Source organism: Enhydra lutris, unplaced genomic scaffold, assembly GCF_002288905.1.
Source record: "Enhydra lutris kenyoni isolate GAN:26980312 unplaced genomic scaffold, ASM228890v2 scaffoldscaffold29, whole genome shotgun sequence".
Classification (NCBI taxonomy): Eukaryota; Metazoa; Chordata; class Mammalia; order Carnivora; family Mustelidae; genus Enhydra; species Enhydra lutris.
Genome location: NW_019154113.1, coordinates 16733600 through 16759809, shown reverse-complemented (window position 1 = coordinate 16759809; position 26210 = coordinate 16733600). Strand labels below are relative to the sequence as shown.

At 47.0% G+C, this 26210-nt stretch overlaps 1 protein-coding gene across 3 annotated transcripts in view; it reads right to left on the bottom strand.

The window, feature by feature from the left end:
- The window catches only part of LOC111152655 (abhydrolase domain containing 2), a 94438-nt gene that overhangs the window by 60602 nt on the left and 7626 nt on the right, over nucleotides 1-26210 (bottom strand). For 2 of the 3 annotated variants that reach the window (XM_022511199.1, XM_022511201.1), the window contains exons 2-3: nucleotides 8883-8981; nucleotides 6058-6257 (exon numbers count right to left, since the gene is read on the bottom strand). In XM_022511199.1, the coding sequence (XP_022366907.1) occupies nucleotides 6058-6251 (194 nt within the window). In that variant the 5' untranslated portion in view covers nucleotides 6252-6257; nucleotides 8883-8981. Of the gene's footprint in view, nucleotides 1-6057; nucleotides 6258-8882; nucleotides 8982-20154; nucleotides 20209-26210 lie in introns of those variants that run through there. The other variant, XM_022511200.1, reaches the window with a different exon arrangement.

Genomic DNA, 26210 nt, shown 5'->3' with positions numbered 1-26210 from the left:
ATTCCATCAGAGCTCAAGGCACACCCAATTCCCTGGAGGGCCTGCACCCCTGGGCAGTGCTGGCTGCGTGGGTGGGGGCGGCAGTGTGGTTTCTCCTGCCCAGCCACATAAGGCACTCGCCAAAGTGGGAACAGCCCACACCTACTCCAAAGGATGGAAAACAAAAGACCCAAAGGCTAATATTGTACTTAAGGTCTGGGAGCGCTAGGGATCCTGGGATGCACGAGTGTGGCTCTGCATTTGGGATATACCTTCTTTACTGAGAAGAAAAAATGATAGACACAAATTCCCACAAAATAAGGCAGGATGTGCTAAATGGACACACAGGCTATAGGCTGGGAAAACACATGGATAAGAAGAAGGAAGGGGTTGGGGAGAAATCAGGGCAAGTTCCCCAGAATAGACGCTAAGGTTTTCTTATAGGAGAAGAGGCACTTTGGGGGAGAGAGAAAGGAGGGGATTTGGGAATAGCTCAGAGCAGGAGCTCAGGAGGTAGGCACTCAGTGGGCAATGGGACAATGCCACAGGGGACCAGACAGACATGTAGGCTGAGGTCACCCCGCAGTGTGCGTTGAGTGCTGGCCTGCTCGAGGAAGCCTATTCAAGTGGTATGGTGACACACGGTTGGGGCAGAGGCGAGGAGGTGACTCAGGACACTCCTGTAAAAGCCCAAGGGAGTGGTAGTTATACAGGTGACTAGTCATGCAAAAGGTCCCCAACTGTATACTTTGGGTTTGTACATTGTACTCTGTGTAAATGATAGCTCAAAATACCCTTTGTAGGCAGAGCACATAAAGAGAGAGAATGACCCATCCCCCTCTTAGATTACATAACCCCTTGGGTTTTTCTGGGCCTTACACAGAGCCGGCTAGAAAATCTGGGAGGGGAGATGTTATTTCCAACGAACAAGGCACGTGGAGCTTGAAGGATAAAGTAGATAAATCAGAGATGTAATGGCATAAGCTGACTTGCTGAGAGGGCTACAATACCACCTTTTTAGACTCTCTTATCTGTACCGAATATAAAGTGACTGGACCCATGTCTAGCACATAGGCAGTCAGTGGCGTGGGGGCAACTCCAGCAGAGGCTGAAGAAAGCCACAGGAAGCCACAGAATGGCGGGTTACTGGAAAAAACTCTACCAGGACCTTGGAACTCCAAGCTTCTAATTCTTTATATAAACCATTTTCACATACTACTGCAATCTGTTTTCCCAACAGTCCAGGAAGTGGGAAAGAATTGTATTACTATCATTATTCCTGTTTTGCAGACGAGAAAACAGAGGCTACCATATGAAGAAAAGAGAAACCAGCTATGCTGCTGAGCTTATAACCTGTGAATATTTCTCGGGAAAACAGTCTGGCAATTTATGTAAAATTCCTTCAACTAAGCATATCTTTTTATATAGCAAATATATTAAAAAGAATTTACTCTAGGAAGCAATCAGATCTATATATGCATTTACCACAGCAATGGTTATAATTCCAAACATGTAAAAATGGAAGAACAAATGCTCAGTAAAAGAGGAAACTGGTTAAATATGACGCTTTATAGGATGAAATGGCATTAAATTTAAGTTATCGATGGAATTTTTTACACAATATGTTTCTAATTGAAATTTTCAAGCTGCCGAACAGTTTCTATAGTATCAACTCATTTTGTTAAATAATAAACATGTATGCACAAAAAAGACTGGGGGAGGGGCACCTGGGTGGTTCAGTGGGTTAAGCCTCTGCTTTCGGCTCAGGTCATGATCCCAGGGTCCTGGGATCGAGCCCCGCATTGGGCTCTCTGCTCGGCAGGGAGCCTGCTTCCCCCTCTCTCTCTGCCTGCCTCTCTGCCTACTTGTGATCTCTGTCTGTCATATAAATAAATAAATAAATCTAAAAAAAAAAAAAAAAAAAAAAGACTGGGGGAAAAAAAAGGTCCTTAAAGAAAAAAAAAAAAAAGTCCAAGGGGGCTAGTGCCAGCCCGTCCTAGAACATGAAGGGATGGAAATAGGAGAGGGCAGATACATAAGAAAACCTTCTCTTTGGGTTCTTGTTCTTACTCTGTAGCCACGACCCCCACCCTAGGGTCCTTCATCTAAGCGGACTTATCTGATGCTCGGTGACAACAGTGATACTAGACTCAGGTTACTCGTGGTAAAGGACATCACGGGTGTGCTGCCTGTTTCAATTTACACGGGAGGAAACCAAGGGCGAGGAGGGCTGTCACTTGGTCCAGGTTTCTGTGGCTAGTTTAGAAGACCTAGGTTTCCATTCTAGTCCAGATTTCAATTCCGGGCTTTTTGTCTACACCACTGCTGCCAACAACCATTAGGAAATTTGAATGGTTGACAGAATTCTGCAGCTATTAAAAATCAAATGTTAGAACATACATAGCATTGTGGGCAAATGTCCATGGCATAAAAGCAGGCCACCCAACACATACAGACCCCTGCTCTGGGCAGGGGAGAGGGTGCATCTGTAGAACAAAGAGACGCAAAGGGATGATCACCTAAGTAATAATGGGATATATCTCTGAGTAGGAGAATTAACAGACGATTTTCATGTGCTTTATTTTTCAGTTTTAGAAAATGAATATGCATTAAATTTTTAATTCAGAAGAAAGTGGACATTTGTAGCATCATCTAGATTTTCTCATAATTTCTGAGCCAAGCTTTAGTCTGCTTATTCCACTGAAAGCAAACATTTCTTGAGAAAAAAAAAAGTGAATCACTAGGTAAATATTGATCTGTTGCTAAGTGAACAAGAGACACATCATCCCATGTAAGAACAGTTTTCCTCCAGACATTAAAAGATGCATTTCTAATGTATCTTTGGATAGACGATCTTGAAATAGACTCAAAAACTAACTTTAATGCTAAAGGGAGGGGAAAAAATCTTTATTCTCATAACGTGTTTTCAATCTTCACCTTTCATCAGTTTTTTTTTCCCTATACCAGAGCAGCAGGGAGATATGCTCTGATACCACACGTAGGTCATGATAAGCAGCTGTCTTCAGTCAGCGTTACTGGGTGACACCATTAGCTCGCAGTAAATCAGTTAACTGAACTTTCTAGCCCAGACGATTGTTTGTGAAAGCTGCAGACAGGCTTCCTCTAGGAAAAAAAAAATCTTCAAAGTCTTAGGAGAAGCACTTTTACCCATAACAGACATGTTTCCTGTCCTCAGCTTCAAATATATGAGAGGCCATTACAGAAATGTGACACAGAGAGAGAACTTCAAAGATAGTGGCTTCTGACAGAGTGATTAAAATAGAAAGAGGGTCACGTGGGAATTGGAAGGCCACTCGGGGGCTGGTCCTGCTAAAGACTCTCATCTCAGGCCAGCCCCTTGCTGTTCTCTGCTCCCTCCTCTCCCTCTATATCCTGACAAGAATCTGTCCATCACCCTGTGGATGAGAGGGGGACCAATGCTGGATTCAGTTATCTTCTCTTCTCCTGGGAAGTTTCCTCAAAATGAGAGGAAAAATGAGTCCAACCTCAAAGTCGCTAAGAAGTTTAAATGCATAATGTCTACGAGAGACACGCAACAAATTCAAAATGCAGGAATGAGGACAAAAGAGGGTAACATGAAAACATTCTGTTGATAAGCTACATGAGGGCAGGATATAGTTATTCCTAAAATTAGAATCTAAAAAAAAAAAAAAAAAAAAAAGAGGTTAGTTGGGGCATCTGGGTGGCTCAGTCAGTTGAGCATCTGACTCTTGATCTCAGCTCAGGTATTGAGCTCAGGGTCGTGAATTTGAGCCCCACACTGGGCTCCAGTAGGGAGGCTACTTAAAAAAAAAAAAAATAATAATAATAAAATAAGAGGTTAGTTAAAAGATGGAGGAGAAATAGTGAATCATTTTGTCCTTTGATCATTTGTCATGTTCAAGTCCAAGAGCTTGTCTGTTTAGAATTTAGCTGTTTAAGTAATGTTCCAACATGTTGAAAGGAGGCTGGTCCTATTCTCAAAGGGACAGGTCTTGGAAGGAAACAGTTTCTAGGCAACTTGTCCCTTTGCACCTACCTTCAAACCATAGCTAAGTAACTGACACTGATCTCTATCCTTCCCTATTTGGGTTTTACCAGGAGGGAGCGGGTGACTGGTTAACAACAAGGGTGGACACTGCCATGAGGTTCAAGGACATCTGTGGCCAGGGACACACTTCCAGACCAGGGGAGTGGGTGGGACCATCTCAGCATGTGGCACCATACCAGCACCTCAGGCTCAGGGAGACAGTGTGCTAGGGCAGAAAAAGAACACAGAGAACTGTTGGATTTAATATTTCTGGGTTGTTTTTTAAAGGAAAACATGAAAAGAGGTAAAAAGACCTGCCATAATCAATTTTTTCTTTTTTAACTTTGAACAATTAGTATGGGATCAGACCATCCGTGATGATTTTCTGGAGACCAGACGACCGCCACTTCTCCGTGGCTTCCCCTGGTGACTCAGGAACCTATGCTGGGAGAACTTTGCACTCATCTACACTCTTCATGTACATGTTGACTCAATACTTTTGCTTTTTTCTCTAAAAATGGGATAGCCGAGGAACTTGGGTCTAACTAGGTCCCACTCAATGTGACAGCAGGTGCAAGTGTCACGTGCCAGTCTGGACTAGTGAATTCTCTAAATCAAGCAGTAAAGAAAAATGCTGGCCGACGTGGAAAACATACAGATTCGGCACACCCCCCGTGCGGTGAGGAGCTCTGTCAGTGCGTACACTACTGAGTAAGAACGCCTGGTCTCATGCCCGGCTGTGGGGCTACTCGACCTGCATGGTGATGGGCAGCCCCCCGAGCAGGAGCAGTTTCAAAGTCAACATGATGACATTTATACTGTACATGGCACTTCCAAGTATTAGGCAACGTGACAGAGTTACGCATCACTCTCGACTTGATAATAACTTTCGAGTTCTGGCACTGCTGTTCAAAGTAAAAAAACTCCACACAAACACCTCAAACATCCAAAGCCCACAACGGCAGCTCTTTGCCCTTGACTAACAGCATGTGAAAATCGACTAGACGATTGCACAAGACAAAGCAAGAACCCAAACTCCCAGATGTGTCTGCTGGGCACTTGTCCACTCTTAGAAGACAATCATTGACCCCATGTCACCAACCCCCTAGAGGGGGTGAAAAGTTATATCAGGAGAAGGGGAAAGCTCCTATTACTATCCATTGAGTCTTAGAAACTCCACTGAGTTTCGTCCTCATGCTGAGGGGACACCGTTTAGTAAGATAGTTCTAGAAGAAGCTCCCATCTTAAGGCACGCCTGGCAGAACGTCATCTGTTTGAAGAAGCACAAAGAGTGAAGCAGCAATGATGAGCGAGGAGGAAGGAATTCAGACCCAGTACAGCAGGGAATGCTACATGCTTCATGCCCTGGGCTGGCCCTGAGCCCCGAGGGAAGACAGAGTTACTCAGAGAACATCAACAGGGAAAAATTCAACCACGCACCTCTAGAAAACAGGGGTGACAGAGAATGAAGATTCCCGTTATTTCACCACAACATTTCCTCTCTCAGAAGCAGTGCTCACCCTCGCCCCCTCCAAAATACGGTCCTGGGGCTTCACAGAGAAACTTGTGTCCCTCACAATTCAAGTATTCTCTTAGCCGACGTCTAGTACGTTTTTCAGTAATGCAGATGGAGAGTACCCAACCCGTAAATCTGTGCTTTTTTTCCTTGCTTATTATCTTAGGTGAGGATGGTTCCTCTGCCCTAGGACTGGCAACAGTGCACTTGAGAAAGGTCTAGAACACTGTCCAAGTTTTCTGTATCTACCTAAAAATGACTACTGCTTTCTGCAAGGCCCTTCTCATAGATGTGGCCACCACCATGTGGAGAAAGGGATGTTTCCAGGCAACGAAGTTCTCCCCCCGTCCCCTCCCCTCCAGGATTCGAACACCAAGCTTGTATGGAGACCGTGGCTATTTTAACACCAAAGACACTACTTTACATGGATGCCTTAAGGACACAACGTGAGAGGAGTCTTCTCTGAACGCTGTACCAGCCAAACAGACCAGTAGGGGGTGGGGGGCGCCCTGTGGGCGTGGGGTCTACTCACTCTTTGGTCAGAAGAGGACAGGACTTGAGCAGAAAGCGCGAGAGCCCAGAGTCCTGGAAGTAGAGGTCAGGCGGGGCGGTGGGGCTCTTCAGATTCAAACAGCGGACGATCACGTACAACACGGCAGCCACGGCCGCCAGCTTCACCCCATCAAACACGGCCGGGAGCTCGGGGGTCTCTAGCATGGCATTCATCTTGAGCTGGGGAGCAGAAGCACACATCTAGGGTTAGAAGTACAGGGAGGAAGGGCAGAGCCCACGGTGACATGTCACAATCTGGGTATGTCCATAGGGCCACCAGGGTGACTTGTCATCAGGGCCTTCAAGCCACCAGAGGACTGGCAACAACCCAAATCACAGTCTTGTGCACTGACAAACTGGGGAAGGTTTGGTTTGGTTCTAATCTGGTGAGCACTTGGAAGATGAGCAAACTAGAAAATGCTGAGAATAGTGTCCTTTGGGGAGCAGGAGAAACAAGTCCAGCCCAAGAGGCTCAAGCTGGACAGGAGGTGGTCCCCTGATTTCCATGGGCTGGCAGCCTTGAGTGGCTCTGTACCAGGTGTGTGTGAAGCACTGTGTTTACAGCCTGGGAGACAAAGCAAGCGGGGCCTGACTCTGCCATCTGCTCCCAGTGGGGGTGGGGGAGGGGCAGCCCCAGTGCTAGAGACGAGTTCAGACTCCACCCGGGGGAGGGGGGGCAGCCATCCTTGAGCCTGGGTTTCAGGCAGTGTGAAATGGAACTCAGCCAACTTCTTTCCCCATCCTCATGGATGATAGCCATTAGTCCAAAATCCAGACCAAAATTAAAAATTGGGGGTGTAGAGAATGTGTATGCAGGTCTGGCTTTTCCCCAAGCTCTCCTGATATTTTATCTTTTGAGGTAGCTTTACCTTATATACAACACACACACACACACACACACACACACACACACACCCCTTCCAAACACATAAAACCAAACATCAACAACAGAAGCAACAGCAATGAAAACCCAGTTTTTTCCTCACTGCTTAGCAGAAAAGCAGAACATTAGCTCTTACGTTAAAAATCAGGGAAACCACGAGCTGAACGAAAAGGAGAAAATGGTAACTCACAGCCGAGGTAGCTATGGCAACAGCTTCCCTGGAATGGTGTCAGGTAGCCTCTGCTAAAAACAGTCAGCACGGGAACTCTGGTGGCCCACAGCGCAGCCAGGATGGGCGAGACAAAACAAGCTCCTGAAAACGTGCGCGGGGCATGACCGAATGAACTCTCTGCAGACCGCCAGCGAGGCCAGTGGGGTCCGAGAAAGCCTTTCCTAAGGTCAAGATGACGTTGGCAAATAGAGGACTGACCACACTGCCGATGGCCTCTGGCAGGGGTTCCAACTCGGTGAGGAAAGGCAATCAAAGATGAGGCCTCAACTAGCCTTCTACTATGGTGGCAAGAAAATAATTAAAAAAAAAAATGTATCCCACATGATTTTGAATCAAAATACGTTTTCAGCTGTATCAACCTTTGACCCTTTACGATCTGACAGTTGCCCTAAAACCTAACTTCTGGGGGTGCCTGACTGGGTGGCTCAGTGGGTTAAAGCTTCTGCCTTCGGCTCAGGTCATGATTGCAGGGTCCTGGGATCGAGCCCCAAGTTGGGCTCTCTGCTCAGCGGGGAGCCTGCTTCCCTTCCTCTCTGCCTGCCTGCCTCTCCGCCTACTTGTGATCTCTGTCTGTCAAATAAATAAATAAAATCTTTAAAAAAACAAACAAACAAAAAACCCCTAACTTCTGGCTCGGTCCATTTTCAATGTCCATGTTTAATTTTTAAATTTCATTTCAGAGGATTAAAACTTAACCTCTGGAGATGTGTCATCTCACTCTGGGGCCGTGTCCCCTAAAGGCTGTCTATTTAATAACCCCCTAAAACAGGATTCTTAACTTGAGGTCTGTGGGTTCCCTATAGGATTCTAGGGTCCAGGAACCCCTTGAAATTATATGTGAAGGCTTGTGTGTATGTGATTTTCTTTGGCAAGGATCTGCAGATTTAAAGATTTATCTATTTGATTGAGAGAGAATGAGAGAGCGCTCATGTGCTCTGGGGAGGGGCAGAGGAAGAGAGACAATCTCAAGGAGACTCTCACTCAGTATATAGCCCGACATGGGGCTCGATCTCACCACCCTGAGATCGACAATCTGCAGATTTAATTAGGTTCTCCATGGGAGTGTGCGGCCTAAAAATGTGCACAGCACCCAAAGTGCTCCCTGGGTTTCCCCTGCAGCTCTGGTCCCGCACCTCACGGAAGACCCCCCACCTACGCCGATCAAACGGGCAGAAGATGAAAATTCAAGAAGCTGCAGTTCATTAATACGGATTTATAAGTCTGGTGACTGAAGGGCCCCAAACAAGATCCAGCAGGAGTTCTAAAGTCTCTCTGACGTGATTCTGGTAACATGGTCTTTCCTGTCCCCTTTGTTGGAAAGAGAACCAAGAAATGCAGCATGTGGCTTACCAGTTTCCTTGTTGGTCAAGAATTGAAATTTTATGGAATTAAAAAGAAGTCCCTCCCTCCCTACTTCCTCTCACTACTTTTTTTTTTTTAAGATTTTATTTATTTACTTGACAGACAGAGATCACAAGTAGGCAGAGAGGCAGGCAGAGAGAGAGGGGGAAGCAGGCTCCTCGCTGAGCAGAGAGCCTGATGTGGGACTCAATCCCAGGACCCTGGGATCATGACCCGAGCCAAAGGCAGAGGCTTTAACCCACTGAGCCACCCAGGCGCCCCTCACTACTTCTTAACATAAGGGGAAGTGAGGAGGAGAAACAAAACTGAAAGTCTGGGCCATACATACCTATGTCCCTTCTTCCTCTTTACCGCAGATTGACTGTCCTTGAAGAGTTGTACAGCCGGGCCGCTCGGTTCAGATCTCTTATTCAAATTAACCTAAAAGCTGAAAAGATTGGACAGTCATGTTTTAAAAGATGAGAAAGAAGCAATTTAATTAAAATAAAAGCACAGTCTAAGTCGCTCTTCCTTTCAGGTCTTGGGGAGAAAGATCATTGCTTTCCTTAACGCATACGCCACACTCTCGGCCCTTGGCCACTGGAACAAACCTGCCAGGGGACGTCTTTGTAGAGCCACAAACTGACAGGCTCTCTGGTTTTGGGGACAAGTTATCTGTTGCGTTCAGAACTCTGGCTAAAGCACATGCATACGGCTTTCGTGATTTATCTTACAACGTCATCTTCAGAAAGGCCTGAGAGCTATCATGCGGGTGACCGAGGAAATCACTTATTAGCAACGCTTGAGGTCGAGACGGCCGTGGGTTGATGCATCCCTTGTCTCCCAAACACAGAGCAGCGACAGATAAAACATGAGCTGAGAGAGAGAAGGGCTTGGAAGCCTGGCACTGGGAGCAGAAGAGCGCTGGAAGCATGGAGTGGGAAGTCACACTGCCTGCCAGGTCTGCATCGGGGCTGGGGGCTGGCTGTGGAGGGCCGCCAGGAGCTAAAAGTGTGCTGTGTGAGTGGGGACCCAGAGCAGGGCCTGCTGTGCTGCAAATACATGGCTTCCAAAGCTGAAAACAGAGAGGGGTGGGATGGAGGGGCAAGACGGCGTTTTTACGGCGCTGCCTATATGCACCAAGTCCTGTCCATGCTACTTACCTATGCCATCCTTCCTGCACCGTACGGAGCAGATACTAGTATTATTCCCATTTCACAGATGGGAAAACTGAGGCATAGGAAATTTGAGTGACTTGCCCAACCAAGGCCACCCAGCTAGTAGGTAGAGAAACCAGGATTCACATCTGGCTCCAGAAGCCCTCCTCTTCTCCCTCACTCTGTGCTATTTGTAAGGAGGAAAAGTAAAGAGAGAGAGAGAGAGGGAGAAGCAGGCAAGAAAGAAAACTGAAAGGACAGAAGACACAGAGGAGACAACAGTGGATTGCACACAGTCACACAGCGGTGACAGCAGAGCTGGGATCTGAGCCTACAGTTCTTGGATTCCACCACATCAAAATGACCTTAAAAGTAAATGAAAGCTGCTTGAAGGGGAGACTCAATTAACCTTCAGAGCAGTCTTGCTCAACCTCAAATTTTATTATTTCTTCATATTTTGAGACAAATTAGCCACAGAAGACCAGGCTTTGTTGAGGTGGGGACTGAAGAGCAAAGTCTCCAGCCACATCACAAGGCACCCGACCTTTCTGGGGCTCAGCTGTCAGCCCAAGAACAAGGATCGAACGGACCAAAGAGCCAAAGTCAGCAGCCCAGGGGATAGCGTTGTGTTTGACCAGCATTTTACAAAATTAAGTTCATTAGCCTCCAAGTTATAAACACCAGGGGACTTCAGATAAAAACCTGAATTTCTGGTTCCTCTTGGGGAAAAAAAAAAAGACAGAGAGGGAAAGAGAAGATCTGGCAACACTGAGCTTGTGTTCTCACTTGGCAATAAAGGATGGAGCCGAGAGGCAGCTGCCCCTTCCAGACAGGGCCTGCGACCTCCGTACTGCCACAGTCCCCACCACTCCCTATCATGCCCCCACACTGACCCTCCCCCCCACCCCCCCGCCTGCTTAATCATTCATGGTGCCGGCGTGGTTCCTGTGGCCATCCGACCACTAGAGAAACCTGTGTTAAGATCCCTCTGGCCCTGGATCAGTCTGCACTGACTGAATATTCAAAACCTACGCTAATCAGTATATATATAAATAATAAATTCATAGAAGAAATTCTGGAAAGACAGAGTGGTACATCCGATGTGATGCGTTTTGTAGGGCTCCCAGCTCCGTGGGGAGTCTGCCTCTCCCTCTGATCTTCTCCCCTTCTCCCCTCTCACGCTCTCTCTCTCTCAAATAAAATCTTAAAAAAAAAAATATGTGATGCGTTTTGTTGTTATTCATGTGGATGTTTATCTATCTATGCCTTTTTCCACAAACTATTTGAGGAGGTTTCAACAGAACGCTGAATGGGAATGTATGTATAAAAACCCAGAATTGTGGCAGATGGCTGACTGCTTCCCCAAAGTCTCTCCTTCTTCCTAGTAAGAGACCTGGAAAATGGGCCTGCCCCACTGGAAAAAACTATAGATCCCAGCTGCCTTTGCAGGTAGGTGAGTCCACATTTAAATTCTAACCAGTTCTGAAGGTGCTGGTCTGAGTTCTCAGAGTTCTCTTAAGCCTCCTTAAAAGGCAGGAGGTTAACTCTTCTTCTACGCTTTTCCCTTCATATATCCCTGGAATGCAGACGATGTGGCTGCAACCCCAGCAGCCACCTTGGGCCATGAAGGGACCTTGAGGTTGCTCTAGGAGCCATGTTAAGAGGACAGCAGAGTAGAAAGACAGAAGCCTGGGGTCCCTGGTGATTTCATAGGGCCACCATGACAGACCTAGACTGCCTACCTCTGGGTTTCTTTTACAGGACCGAATAATCCCTTCCATGTTTAAGCCATTGTTATTTCTAGATTCTTCCTGTCTGCAATTTAAAAGAATATTTATTTATTTGAGAGGGAGAGAGAGCGCATGCACGTGGGGAGAGGAGCAGAGGAAGAGGGACAAGCAGACCCTGCTGAGTGCAGAGCCCGATGTGGGGCTTGACCCTGAGATCACAACCTGAGCTGAAACCAAGAGATGGATGCTTAAGTGACTGAGCCACCCAGGTGCCCCTAGTCTGCAATTTCTAATGATAGAAGAGGAAATACTGTATACCCAAATCTTCTGGATACCATAGTCATTGGGCCACTACAGTATAGGTAATTTTTCTTTTTTTTTCTTTTCATATTCAAATTCATAATAATAATAATAATGTTATTAGAAAAAAGCCTTAAAATAACAACTAAAAAAATCTAAGAAGGGGACATCTGGGTGGCTCAGTTGGTTAAACGGCTGCCTTCGGCTTGGGTCATGATCCCAAGGTCCTGGGATCGAGCCCCCCAACAGGCTCCCTGCTGAGCAGGGAGCCTGCTTCTCCCTCTGCCTGCTGGTTCCCCTACTTGTGCGCTCGCTCTGTCAAATAAATAAGTAAAACCTTTAAAAAAAACCTAAGAAGGAATTATGAACATCTAGACGAGAAAAATCCCTCTGTGAACACACACAACAATCACGGATGTGAGTAAACCTAGAATGGACCTGAGCTTTCTGACTACAAGAGCAAAAAGGGGAAACCCAGTTAAACTCCTGGTTCTCCAAAGCAGAAAGAAAGGTAATGTGTATTGTACTCTGATCCCAGAAAGCAAGACAGATAACAAGGGGAAGCTGGGCTTTTCTGGCACAGAATCACTAAAAAAAAAGAAAGAAAGAGAGAAAGGAAAAAAAACCCTCTGTGGGACTTTATATAAGGGGACCTTGAGGGATGTGATAGGCAATGTCCTCCTACAATGTTTTTTAATAGCAAATGCACTAGAGAATTAATTTCCTCAACCCTCAAAAAACATCAAGGGTTTTAAACTGAATTCAGTTCAGTGAAGGCAATCCCCTGAGAGATTTGTAATTATTATGGTCTAGAGATCCACCCTCGACCCGAGGCTTGAACCAGAAGTCCCAAGAAGCAGGGCAGTTCGACCACATGTCCCCAGGGCCACCTCCCTTGAACTTGAGTGGCTCAAGGACCTGGCAACCTACTGTGTGCCTAGCACGATGCTAAGCTTTGCACTGGACCACAGTGAAGCAGAACTCTCACTTTACCTGGGGAGGAAAGAAGTTAATCTTTCTTAAAATGCTTATTTTAATCTCAGTATAATTCGCATATGGTGTGGCATTAGTTCCAAGTGTACAATGCAGTGATTCACTTCCGGACAACACCTAGCACTCATCACAAGTGTACTCCTCCATCCCTATCCCCTGTTTCTCCCATCGAGCCCCCCTCCCCCCAAGCCGGTCAGCATCAGTGGGTTCTCTACAGTAAAGAGTCTGGTTCTTGGTTTGTTTCTCTTTTTTTCTCCTCTGTTCATTTGTTTTGTTTCTTAAATTCCACACGGGTGAAGCCATATGGTATTTGTGCTTCTCTGACTGACCTTTGGCTCAGCATCTTATCTCTAGCTCCATTCACATCATTGCAAACGGCCACAGTCCTCTCTTCTCGATGGCTGAGTAGTATTTCATTGCATATATAGGTACACCAATGTGCTTTACGCATTCAGCTACTGATGGATGTTTGGGCTGCTTCCACATCTTGGCCATTGTAAATAATGCCGCAATAAATAAAGGAGGGCATGTATCCCTTTGAATTCGTGTTTTTGTATTTTGGGGATACATAGTAGTGTGACTACTGGGTCATAGGGTAGTTCTATTTTTAACTTTTTGTGGGACCTCCATTCTGTTTTCCATAGTGGCCTCACCGGTTTGCATTCTTGCCAACAGTGCACGAGCATTCGAAAAGAAGTTTATCTCAGGCTTCTCTATACTTTAGAAATTTGAGGACAAGAATAAATGCATCTAGGAAAAGAATGAAGGAGGGAAGGACTTATGGAGGAGCTAGATCTACAACTGGGCCTTGAGTATAGGGTCCAGAAGGAACATTTGTAAGTGTGAGAGAGAGTGTGTGCGTGTGTATGTACAGTTTATATGAATTATATATAAATACGTATTTAATATACATATTAAATCCATATATATACACACACGTGTGTGTGTGTGTCTGTGTGTATAAAACCAGGCATTAATTAACTGGCAATTTCAGAACAAAACCCTTGACATGCATTTTAATTTACCTTGCTGCATTTCATTTTTATGGTGTTCTCTCTTTCCAAGTTCGACCTGCCATGAACTTGGTCCAGACATAACAAAGTAAGCTGCCATTATACTATTTCGTGTGCCCCCTCTCCCTTTTCTGGGCAGGCAACATGCGGTTAATATGAGTATCAGGCAGCCCAGGTGGGGAAAAGGAGTCCCACAGAACAGCCAGGGGGGCTGGGCATGTGCAAAATGGAAAGGAAGCATTGCCCCCCCACCCCTCCCCACCTCCATGAAAGGAAGGGCTCAGCTCACTGCACACCAGAACTCAGCGCACCTCCCCTTCTCCCACTGGTCATTTTAGGAGTGGACTTACTCATAAAATGCTGTCATTGATAGTTAAAATTCTGTGCATAGTCTCTACGTTAACAAGAAAACCCAAGGTGTAATGTACCACAAAACACCCACCTGGACAGGACCTTTTAGTGCCTCAGTTTCTATAACACGCTTGACTAGTCTTTCTACCTGTGCGAGGGCCCCTGGCTTCTCACTGCTCTCCTATGGCTAAGGGGGTTATTTTGAGATGGAGACACAGATGCTGGGAGAGACCGGCCCCTCCTGGGCTGGGAGAAGCTCCAGCCTTGGGATTCTGAGACCTGGGTCCTAGCGCCTGCCCTGCTCCTTCCTAGCCAGTGACCTTGAGTAAGTCACTTAACCTTTCTAGGGGCCCTAAAGACCTCATCTGGAAAATGTGAGGATTAGGTTAGAAGTAGATGATGCCAAAGGTCTCCCACAGCTCAAAATTTCTGAGATTCTAGGGATAGAATTGCAGTCCTTGGCTAAGGACAAGAAAAACTCTCTGGGTTCTGTAACAAGAGACAGACCCTGCCTGCCAGCTAACTCTGTGAACCATTAACAACAGAACTCCAAAAATCACAACCTTCACGGCTTTTGTTCTTCCTTCAAGTAAGTTAAACAGTCATACATTTGCAGCTGTGCCATTTAGGTCCATGATTCTGTCATATTCCTTCCACCTGCCCGGCTAAGCAATGATTTCAGCCTCAGAATATTAATGTTCAATGATGATACAAACCGTACAGTGAGGCAAGAAAGAAAAAACCCGGCAGGGACCTCAAATCCAGAAAATTCACTACATGGTATAGTGGGAAGCATAGTGTCCCCCCCCCAAATTCACAACCACCTGGGACCCGTGAATGTGACCTCCTTTGGAAATCGGTCCTTGGCAGATGTAATTAAGTCAAGATGGGGTCACACTGATTAGAGTCGGCCCTAACCCCAGGACTAGTGCCCTTGTAAGGACCAGTAAGTTTAGACGCGGAGACAAAGACATGGAGGGAAGAACTTTTAAAGGTGGAAGTAGAGACTGAGGCAGAGCATTGCCGAGACACGGAATGCCAAGCATTGCCAGCAACCAAGAGAAATTAGGAGCAACGCATGGAACAGACTGTCCCTCCGAACCCTCGGGAAGGAACCCACTTTGATGACACTTTGATTTCAGGCTTGCCCAGAACTGTGAGAAAATAAGCCCAAATTACTCTCATGACTCAGTAGTTCCCCACCGCTGCCCTTCCAGGCTTAAGACACCCTCTGCCACGCCCTCTTGAAAAGTTCCTTGTTACCCAGACAAGCTCCGGTCAATTCAGACCCAAAGCAGCAGCTAACTCACACGGACACTCACAGGCTACTTATTAACACAATCCAAACGGGATTCTGTGCACAAATATTGGCTTGGCTTCTTTGCCTTGTGATTCAACTGTCAGACCACCCTTTCCTTTCCCAGTACCAGGACCTATGGAAACCATGAGACAGACGCATCTGGGGAGGGGGTGTCTCCCTCCCAAGCATACTTGATGAATAAGCTTCAGTACTTCTGTGGGTTCCACAGTAAACACCTCTTAAGGAAAACCAAACAGAACCAAACTCTTAAAGAACCTCTTCCTATTCCCTCTGGTATGGAGGGGGATTTCATTTAGGTCCTGGCCCTGCCGTGAGCAGGTCGGGGATCCGTTCCTGGTCCCACCAGTTACAGGGCTTGTCCTGGGGCCTCTCTGAACATGCTGATCCAGAGATGGTATTTTATTTTATTAAAAGACTTTATTTATTTATTAGACAGACAGAGATCACAAGTAGGCAGAAAGGCAGGCAGATAGAGAGGGGGAAACAGGCTCCCTGTGGAGCAGAGAGCCCGATGCAGGGCTCAATCCCAGAATCCTGGGATCATGACCTGAGCCAAAGGCAGAGGCTTAACCCACTGAGCCACCCAGGCGCCCCCAGAGATGGTATTTTATAACACTCCTCAGATACGGCAAGTGGCCCCAAATATTAGCTGGACCATCACCACTGCTGAGATCTCCTCTAGCTCTCCTTAGTAAACACCCCCATCTGTCAGAAGTTACCCCAAAAGATACTCTTTCCTACCCGACACAGAGGTGCTATGAGGGGCTGCTTTGACAACAACGGAGTAACCGGCTGGGTGATAGGTGGGCCTCCCCCAAGGCTGCAGTTACCCCCAGGACACACTCTTCTTGATTCTTCTAACGGGGAACCATGTTGAACTTAGTGAACCACTGGATGGTAAGTGCCCTTCACCAGGTTCTGTTAACAGTTCCAAGACGTGTTCTTGTTTCTGTGGTAAAAGGGGTTCCAGCAGTGCACAGCCTGGAGCCCTCTCTCTCCTGCCAGGGCAGTTGGGGGGGGAGTTCCCTCCTTTCATGGAAGGTGCTGTCTCCTCACCCCCATACTCTTCCTGCAGGTAAACCCACTCTTGCCCGGCTTGGCTGTGCGGACACACCTCCTCGATGCCCTCTGACAGGCTCTGCTCCTCAAAACGGCCCCGTGAGTAGCGTCAGAAGGACAGCGGAAGGCCACAGCACATTGCTGAAGAAAAGCTCATGTCACCCCAGTCCGTTTAGCCTTGTTGGTGACAGCTTAGGAAAAACACAGTCGACCCTAGACGGAGGCCACATGGCACCTCGGAGGAGAAAACAGGGAGGAAGGAGGGCCGGTTTCTTCCTCATTTTATCTGCCATTTAGCTAAGGAAGTCACAGCAGTTAGAGAAGAAAAAAATAAAAAAATAAAATAAAAATGAGAAGCAACTCCACAGCAGGAGAGAAATAAGCCCAGAGCAGAGGCTAGGAGAAAGCCCAGCTGTCCACTCACTGCCACGGGGCTGGGACGAGGCAGAGGCATGGCTGGAAGACGCCAAGGGACATCCCGGTCTACCCAGAACGGTGCCCTCTGACAGCTGGGCTGACTCAGGCCTTGTTCTCGCTCACAGTGAGGTGCCAAGGCCCCAGGTGAGCCCCTCCTGAGCAGCTCACAGAACCACCTCTCAGCACATGCAGGCTCTCCTCCCAAGGAGAGTTCTGTCGGAGGAGCCCTCAGGGTAACCACCTCAAGCCTGAAGGGATGGGGAGCCCTGGCAATGATGGGGCCAATCCTGTTTCCAACAGACGCCCCAACAAGTTTATTTATTTCTGAACACTGAGCACTGTGGACCTCGACTAGATCTCCTTCAGCGCATCAGACTGGGTGGCCGTCAACGCCCTATATGATGGCGCCGGGAAGTGGCTGAGGGGAGGGAGACAAGGCTGCGAAGAAGGAGAAAGCCTCTTGGTGAACCAAGGCAACAGCTCTGACAAGTCAGGGGATACAAAATGAAGGGACTGTCCGAAGTTACACACAATTTGGTAAAGAGAAGGGGAGGAATTTACAGGTAATTAAATACATTTATGTTAACATTGTCTTGAGTTGTGGCCGCAACTCAGGCCTTGAGATTGCCTCTTTGTGCAAACCCACTCATGTGTTAAGTGTTTCATGGAACCATATTCTTCCACAAAGTCATACGGTCACATACTCAACCTGCTGGAATTTCGGAGAATATCCTACAAGTTCCTAGTAAGCGGAAAGTTACTCTATATGAGCAAATGTGAACCTCACATTTAAATGTCAGGAATGGCTACTAACCCACGAGTCTTCCTAAAAGAAAATCACTAACCTAAAAATAGCTGGAGACTGAGTCACAGTTAAGCACGCACATTTAACTGAGCCCTTTCACAGGACCTGACTCAAATACAGAAAGGAGACTGGCCTCTCCCCTTAGCGGGTGGCCCCACTGGAATAGAGCTGACCTTCCCACTGGGGACCAAGGGGTAAAGCACTTAGGAAAATCGCCAGCAAAATTGTTTTCTCCACCACCGAGAAACCATTTCATCCTTACCTGAGAACAAACAAAAACCCGTAAGCCAGGTGTTTCCTCTGTGGAGTGCCTAGAATTTTCTACAAGGACAGGCACTTTCATGAAGCTATCTGATCACTGTACACATTGCGTTAAAACACCTATACCGTGGGGCACCTGGGTGGCTCGGTTGGTTAAGCGTCTGCCTTTTGATCTTGGCTCGGGTCTTGATCTCACGGTCATGAGTTAAAAAACAAAACAAAAAAACTTATACCGTAAGTAAATTCTATAATATCGGAAGCAAATCTCAGTTTGCCAGAACCCAAGAACCTAAGCACCCAGTTTCCTGGAATTTTTAAGAGAAGGGTACAATTGAGGAGAAGAGCCTCTCCTGATTCACTGCACAAAAGAAATGTTCTGGGCATGACCTGGAACACAGTACAGCTCTGGCCCAGTCTTCTGTGTCTGCAAACAAACTACCAGAAGGAGGAAGCTGGAGAAAATGGCAGCAGGGTAAGACCTAGTTCGTGCCTGGCCCAGCCCTTGACTAAAGAGGGAAGTTTCACCCAGAGCTCAAACAGGAGACTTACAAGCTACCCTCAGAAAGAAAATAAAAGTAACTGGGAATCCCCGTTTCTGAGCATTCTGGTTTCCCACGGCCCCCAGGGCCAGGGCAGAGAGCGGCTACCTAGCTAAGACATCCAGAGTGCACGCCCTACAATGAAAGCATCACACATGCGGCCCACGGTTCCTCTAGCATTTGTCCTTCACCATGCAAGCATCAAGAAGTAGACGTGTGAGAAGACCTGACTAGCAGGTCAAGCCCCTAGACCCTCCCCAGGGGAGAGAGACTTTGCCCAGCCAGACTAGCTCGCCAGCCCTCCAGTTCCTCCTGGCTCTGTGGCTCTATGAGCAATTAACAGCTCCTCTTGGGGCTCAGCCACCAGACCCTTGTTAACACAGGCCTGGAGAGCAGGAAAGCTTCTGGGATCTTTGTCCTTCCAAGACCAAGAAGGTTCTTGAGGCAAGGGTAGACAATGTGCATGGCACTTGAAGGCACGCTTTACTGATTTCTGTTTTATAAATACCTCGGACGCTGGGAGTAGAAACAGGATCTCATGCCAGCCCAGAGCAGCAGGCTTAAAGCCCACTTGGATTCCGTTGTGACAAATGGCCAAGTCTAAGACAAACTCCGCTACTTAAATGCTGATATGAGGGACTGACTCAGGCTCAGGCCGTTGGGCTAAAAATGAACAAGCCAGCCTCAACACTGGGCCTCCGTGGAGGCCAGACCTGGCGTCTGCCATCAGCCCTGCTCCTTCAGGGCACTTAACGGAGCCTCGTCCCCAACTTCTAGGTCACAACCCAAGCAGAAGGACCGGAGGTCTGGATTCTCACTGTGAGAAGAGGGGAGGGATCCCCATGCTGTCTGCACACCAGAGGCTTCCAGTGGCATCTGGAGTTATTCTCTCCTCTAAACATGCTGTGCTGTGCAACTCTGGGCAGATCACTCACCCTCTCTGGGGATTTTGAAGCTTACCCTAGGAGCCCATGTGCTATAATCAAACAACAGATTTTAGGATCAGAGGACCTGGGTTTGAGTTCAGATTCTGCCAAATGACCTTGGGTGACCCTGGGTGAACTACCTAAATTTTATGAAAGTTTGCTTTTTCTTCTATAAAATGGGAAGGAGGAGGTTGCAAACATTAAGGTTATTAAGGGGAAGTAATTAATGAAATTATGTAGGTTAAGAGAAAAGCTTTATTAATTATGAAATAGCCACAGATATACTCAAGATAAGGCTTGTAGAACGCCTTGAGCTTTTTAGAGGAAAGCTGCCTTATTAAATATTTCAAGATTACAAAAATGTTAGTTTTAAAGCCAGAGCGAGGTACTTTAACTACATGATGAACATGGGATTGGTCCCCCGGGCTGTCCTTCACTGAGGACACTGAAATAGCTAGAAAAGAAAACTCAAAAGCTCTCAGACAGAAAGGGTTGATATTATATTTTGAGGTCTCTGCTAAATGATTGCTTTTTGAAGTAAACAGACAGAAGTAGGTTCACACCCTCAAATGTTCTGTCTTCTCATCCATCCAAGACAAACACCTCACTGTTGCTCCAGGCTTGTCCTCATCTTGCCGCCTCCTTGGGAAGCAAGCTTTCTCAGGCTTCTTTAAGGCCCAAGGACAAGTCCTAACTGCCACCCCTCGCCAGCCAGTGGCCTCCTCCTCTGGTTTTCGTCTAAAGCTTACCCATATCAGCCATGCATCTGCTTGGAGTCCACCTCAGGCGACCAGCACCCGACCCCACAGGAGACTTCTATGCAATACTGTGTACCGTAAGGCAGGTGCGTCTCGGCTCCTAGCTCCCTTTACAAGGGTTCCTCCTGTCCTGGGCTCCCCCCACGCACACGTGTCTCCTGAGAGATGAGGAACCTGCCATCAAGGAAGATTCTTTCATTAGAAATGATGGAACTCAGGGCGCCTGGGTGGCTCAGCGGGTTAAGCCTCTGCCTTTGGCTCAGGTCATGATCTCAGGGTCCTGGGATCGAGCCCCATATCAGGCTCTCTGCTCAGCGGGGAGCCTGCTTCCCTTCCTCTCTCTCTGCCTGCCTCTCTGCCTACTTGTGACCTCTCTCTGTTAAATAAATAAATAAAATCTTAAAAAAAAAAATGATGGAACTGCTTCTCCATAATTGGAAAAGAGAGTGACCCCGTTTCTCAAAGACCGATCTGCCTGTATAAACTAGAAGCATCCTCATGGATAAAGCAGTGGTTTGTAAGTGAAGAGGACAAAACTGTCCCCCCGCCCCCCAAAAAAGTGTGTCAATACTACAGGGGTGGGGAGGATGTTACGGAAATCCGCACCCCTCTCCCGACATTCCACTCTGCTCCCCACAGGTACCAAACATGAGCTTCATGCTGAGCTCGACGAGGACTCTGAGGAAAGTGCCACACACGGCATCCATGATATAATTGGGAAACCGTGCAACTCCAAGCATATTTAAGTATGGAATTCTAAAGTGCCAACTACAAATACTAGAGGAATTCAAACAAAGGAAGCAGAAGGAAGGAGCTGGGCTCAGAGAACTAGGGACCCACAGGAAAAGATGGTACACGAGAGAAGGTGAGAAGCAGGGTTGCGGTTGCAGACATCTGGCTGGGCTCCCAGGCTGAGCCCAGGGCCCAGGAATGCTGGACAGACAGTAGACAGGCAGACAGGGCAAGAGGGACGGGTTTGGGAGCAGAGGGAGTGAGTCACTGTGGGATGAAGCTTCAGGGCTTTACTTCCGAGGAGAAGATGGTGCCACACGGAGCTGCACAGGTACACAGAGGGTCTGGGGGCACATGGTAGGAGGTGTGAGAGGCATTTATGTGGCTCTGTGGGACCCGATCCATGGGGCGTTGTCTTTTGCATTTGAGTATCACTGCCAAGACCTCAATGGCACCCAAGTCATTTCTCTTGTTTTTTCAAGATACTTAACACACAGCGTTAGCACGCAAACAATTTTGTACGACATGCTGACCTAACCAGGAATTTTCATTTTGGGGGTCCATCCCCTTAAGGCCCTAAAAATCATACCGTTTCCCACCTTTGCATTTTGCAAACACCCTTTCATAACTAGAAAATTTCATAACTAGCCTCATCTCCCCATAAAAGTAATGATTCATAGTCCTTTTGTCTCTGTTGGGGATTCTGGTCCATGCCCTTCTAGTTCAATCCTCATGTAAATTCTACACAAGTTTAAATGTAATGGTGTTGAGCACGCAGTGAGGTACTCCGTACGTATTTATTGGCCAAGTCTATGGGAAGGCCTAACGCATCACCATTTGGATCCTTTGAGCAGAATTTTCTCACAAGGAGATTATTACATTAAGCTGAAAGCTTCAGGTCTCAGTGTGTAACAGCCACACTACTGCGAAGCCAAAAAAAAAAAAAAGAGCTCAATGTGACCTGGGCTGTCAGCAGCTTTTGGATATTTTAAAGAACATCTCAGAGTTCAGGCAAATAATGACCCATCTAAATGGAAGTTTTCCCCTTTCCATCACTCAGAGAAGCCACGGTGTGATACCATATTTCTTTCACCGTTTCCCTGTTTGTCGAAAGCATATCTTAGTAGGTTCAAAGAGCCAGAAACCAATGGACTTCAAAAACTGCTCACACATAAAGAAAGAGAATTCAAAGCCCAGAGAGGCTGTTTTAGGTAGCAGAAGGAAGGAGGTACCCAAAGAAAAGGTAGACAGAAAGCTACCCATTGATTGGCAATCAGCTAAATCCTGAAATACCACTAGAAGACTCACAATTTCGGGTAACTTCCTCCAAAACATTCAATGCAACAAAACTGTCTGTGGTATTTTCCAACACACATGAGCTTAGGACATAATCCAGAAAATATAAATTTGAATACAATTAATCCTAGGTTAACCTAGATTAAAATGTTGGTGGAATTGTTGTATTTTTTTTTAAGATTTTATTTATTTATTTGACAGAGAGGGAGAGAGAGAGCACAAGCAGGGGGAGCGGCAGAGGGAAAGAGAAGCAGGGTCCCCACTGAGCAGGGAGCCTGATGGAGGGCTCAATCCCAGGACCCTGGAATCATGACCTGAGCCGAAGACAGACGCTTAACCGACTGAACCACGCAGGTGCCCCGAAATAGTTGAATAGTAACATAGGGATCCTTTCTGGCATTTAAGGAAGATAGAAAAACCCCCTCCTCAAATATCAATGGTATCTGAATCAAGTCTGTGTAAATAGGTCAGAGCAACTGTTGTTCCAGAGATTTCTACTTTACCGAGATGCTTTCTGCGGGTGTGCACCGATGTTGGGGTAGTGAGGCCACTGACAACAGGGTGGAGAAATTCACAGGCTCTGGGGCCAGACAGACCTGGCCTGAAGGGCAACTGTCTCATTTACTGATGGTGTGACTCTGGGCAAACCTCTTAATCTCTCCGCACCTCAGTCTCCTTACCCATTAAATGGGGTTAATAAGAGTGTCCTGCAATTACAATAAAAATTAAAAATGCTAACTGGGCAGTGGTGTCCTCACCAGAGAAGGCAGAGGAAGGGCTAGCTTTATCCAGCAAGGCTGGAGAATTGCAGTCCGGAGCTATATGTACGGGGCGTCAAGTCCAGCTTCCACACTGCCTCATGACCAATACAATCTAACCATCTTCCACGGGGCACGAGTGGGTCCCATGGGTACACATCCTATCCCCATTCCAGACCATGAGCTTCTCTGTCAGTCTCCCAGAGAAAAGACGAGGTTCGCAAATCACAGGTTAGGGTTTGAAGACCATCAACCTGGGACCCAGAAGTGTGCTCTGGCTGGTGCTGTCACGTCACTGTATCTTGAAAACGAAGAGGCAGAACCAGAGATAGGAAAAATGCCTATTTGCGCAACTCTACAGCTTATTGAGTGCTTGTGATTTATTTTTTTTAAAGATTTTATTTATTTATTTGACAGAGATCACAAGTAGGCAGAGAGAGAGGAGGAAGCAGGCTCCCTGCTGAGCAGAGAGCTTAATGTGGGGCTCGATCCCAGGACCCTGAGATCATGACCTGAGCCGCAGGCAGAGGCTTAACCCACTGAGCCACCCAGACGCCCCACAGTGCTTGTGATTTAAATACATAACCTCAGTTATTCCTCAAACATGTCACGAAATGCCATAAAGTTGACAGTAGAGACCAATTACATAAGGTACTGTTTACAAAGTGCATCCTCAGACATTACATCATTTAGGATTCACAATAGTTTCGTGAATTATTATTAAGGCATGCAAGGAAACTGAGGCCCCCTGGGCGAGGCTGTGGGTAAGGCTCTGGGGTTACAAAGAGACCAGGCATCCATCTCAGAAGCCCTTTGCGGAGCTGGATGGATCCCGACTTCTAGAGCTCCCTCAATGGATGCTCTCTGAGGCCTCTCCCAACCAGAGGGCCTTAAAAAAAATCTGCATTCCGCTTAGAAGCTCTTTGGTGGCAAAGATAAGACTTCTCTGGCAACATCCAGCTTTCTATGTCAAGTCAATAAATAGACCGATGCATGGTATTAATGATAGACCCGAGAAAGGGGCTGCGTTTTCCAAATTGGGGGAAATATCCTCACCTATAAGCTACTCGGCATTTCCCCATCATCTTACTATTTAGATGGACACTGTTCAATATCATCGACAAGAGAGCACGGCCGCTTTATTTACATGATCCGAATAGAGACGAGCAGCGCAGCCAAGGTTTCTCGATGGAAGCTGAGAAGCTCAAGTCCATGGTGGGAACACAGTCGGCACCACACAGGGAGCTAGTGGGGAGCAGCGGGAAGCTCGCAGGCATTAATGGGGCCAAGCATGGGCTGATGGTGGGGGAGAGGGCGTGCAGGCCCCACGAAGGGCCGGACAGCCCAGGCCCAGCAAAGAGAGGGCTCCATAGATGCTTGCGGAAAAAACGAAAGCCTCCAGTTAGGTCACACGCTCCTAGGAATACTGTGTTTCCCTCAATTTGGAGAGAGAATAGTGTCGCAATCAGATACCTGAAGAGGTTCACAGGATGAAGAACGACGCATGCGGAAATTTGCAAAAACACGTCGTTCCACAGCTAGTGAACAAAAGGGTGGGGACAGCATGCACAAAGTACTGCCCGTTATATGAAAGACAAAGACCTGCCACAGTCGGCTGAGCACCCGACTCTAGATTTGAGCCCGAGTCATGATCTCAGGGTCATGAGACCGAGCCCCGCGTCGGGCTCCGCACTGGGTGTGGAGACTGCTTGGGATTCTCTCTTTCCCTCTCCCCCTGCCCCTCCCTCCCTGCTCATAGTCTCTCTCTCAATAATAAAAATAATAATAATATAACCTTTAAAAAAAGAAAAAAAGCATTTCTGACATTTTAAAACAATCAGAAATTTGGGGGCGCCTGGGTGGCTCAGTTGGTTAAGCGTCTGCCTTCAGCTCAGGTCATGATCTCAGGGTCCTGGGATCAAGCCCCACATTGGGCTCCTTGCTCAGCAGGGAGCCTGCTTCTCCCTCTCCCGCTTCCCCCTGCTTGTGCTCTCTCCCTCTCTCTCTCAAATAAATAACATCTTTTTTAAAAAGTTAAAAATTAAAAAAAAATACAACAATTGAAATTTGGACTATCTGTTCAAATAGATGCATCAAATAGTTGATAGTAAAGAATCACTGTTAGTTTTTAAAGTGTGATAATATTATTATAATCACGTTTAATAAAGGGATCCTTTTTAATTAACCCCCCCAAAGGGGGTTCACTATATGATTCTATTTGTGTCTCTTTCAGATTCCCATAACAAAAGCTGACAAACGAATGCATGTGTGATTACTTAGCTACAGGACAAACAGTCCCCCATAGTCACTGAGGTTCAAGTGCACGCCCAGTGACGGTCAAAACTCCATTGTCCTTGGGACGATGGTGAATAACAGTCACACACGGCAGTCGCAGGCTGCTCCCACGACAGCGTGCAGGTCACGCAAATCTCAATAGAAAGTGAACTCCAAATCTAAATCCAGAATTAAACAAGCAAAAAGAACCAAAGAAATTACTTTTGGGGGCGCCTGGGTGGCTCAGTGGGTTGGGCCTCTGCCTTCGGCTCAGGTCATGATCTCAGGGTCCTGGGATCGAGCCCCGCATCGGGCTCTCTGCTCGGCAGGGAGCCTACTTCTCCTTCTTTCTCTGCCTGCCTCTCTGCCTACTTGTGGTCTCTGTCTGTCAAATAAATAAATAAAATCTTTTAAAAAAATTACTTTTGGAGGGCTCCCCTTCTATTGGTGTAGACACAGTATCAGCTGCATGTACAAACAGGCCCTTATTAAGGCAGGACACCAATGATGCAAACTAACTCCTCATTTCAAGTCCATTTCCAAAGTGCTCAGCACACGACAAGGAGCTGCACGTGATAGAGATCCGTCTGGAAACCTTAGTCTGCTCCAGAGAGCTTAGGGCTCCTACGCTGTTTGTTTAAAGATTTTATTTATTTATTTGACAGAGAGAGAGAGTACAAGTACACAGAGAGGTAAGGAGAGAGAGAGGAAGAAGCAGGCTCCCCTCTGAGCAGGGAGCCCGATGGGGGCTCAATCCCAGGACCCTGGGGTTATGACCCGAGCTGAAGGCAGAGGCTTAACCAACTGAGCCACCCAGGTGTCCCTATGTTGGGGTTTTTTTAAGCTGAGGTGCTAGATGGCCCCCTCTGAGGGGGAAAAAAAAAAACAAACCCAGTCCCGCCAGATCCCCTGAGGGCTTTTTATGCAATTCTTAAATTTAAACTGTTACTTCTATTCAATTATTATTTATCACATTATTTCTTAAAA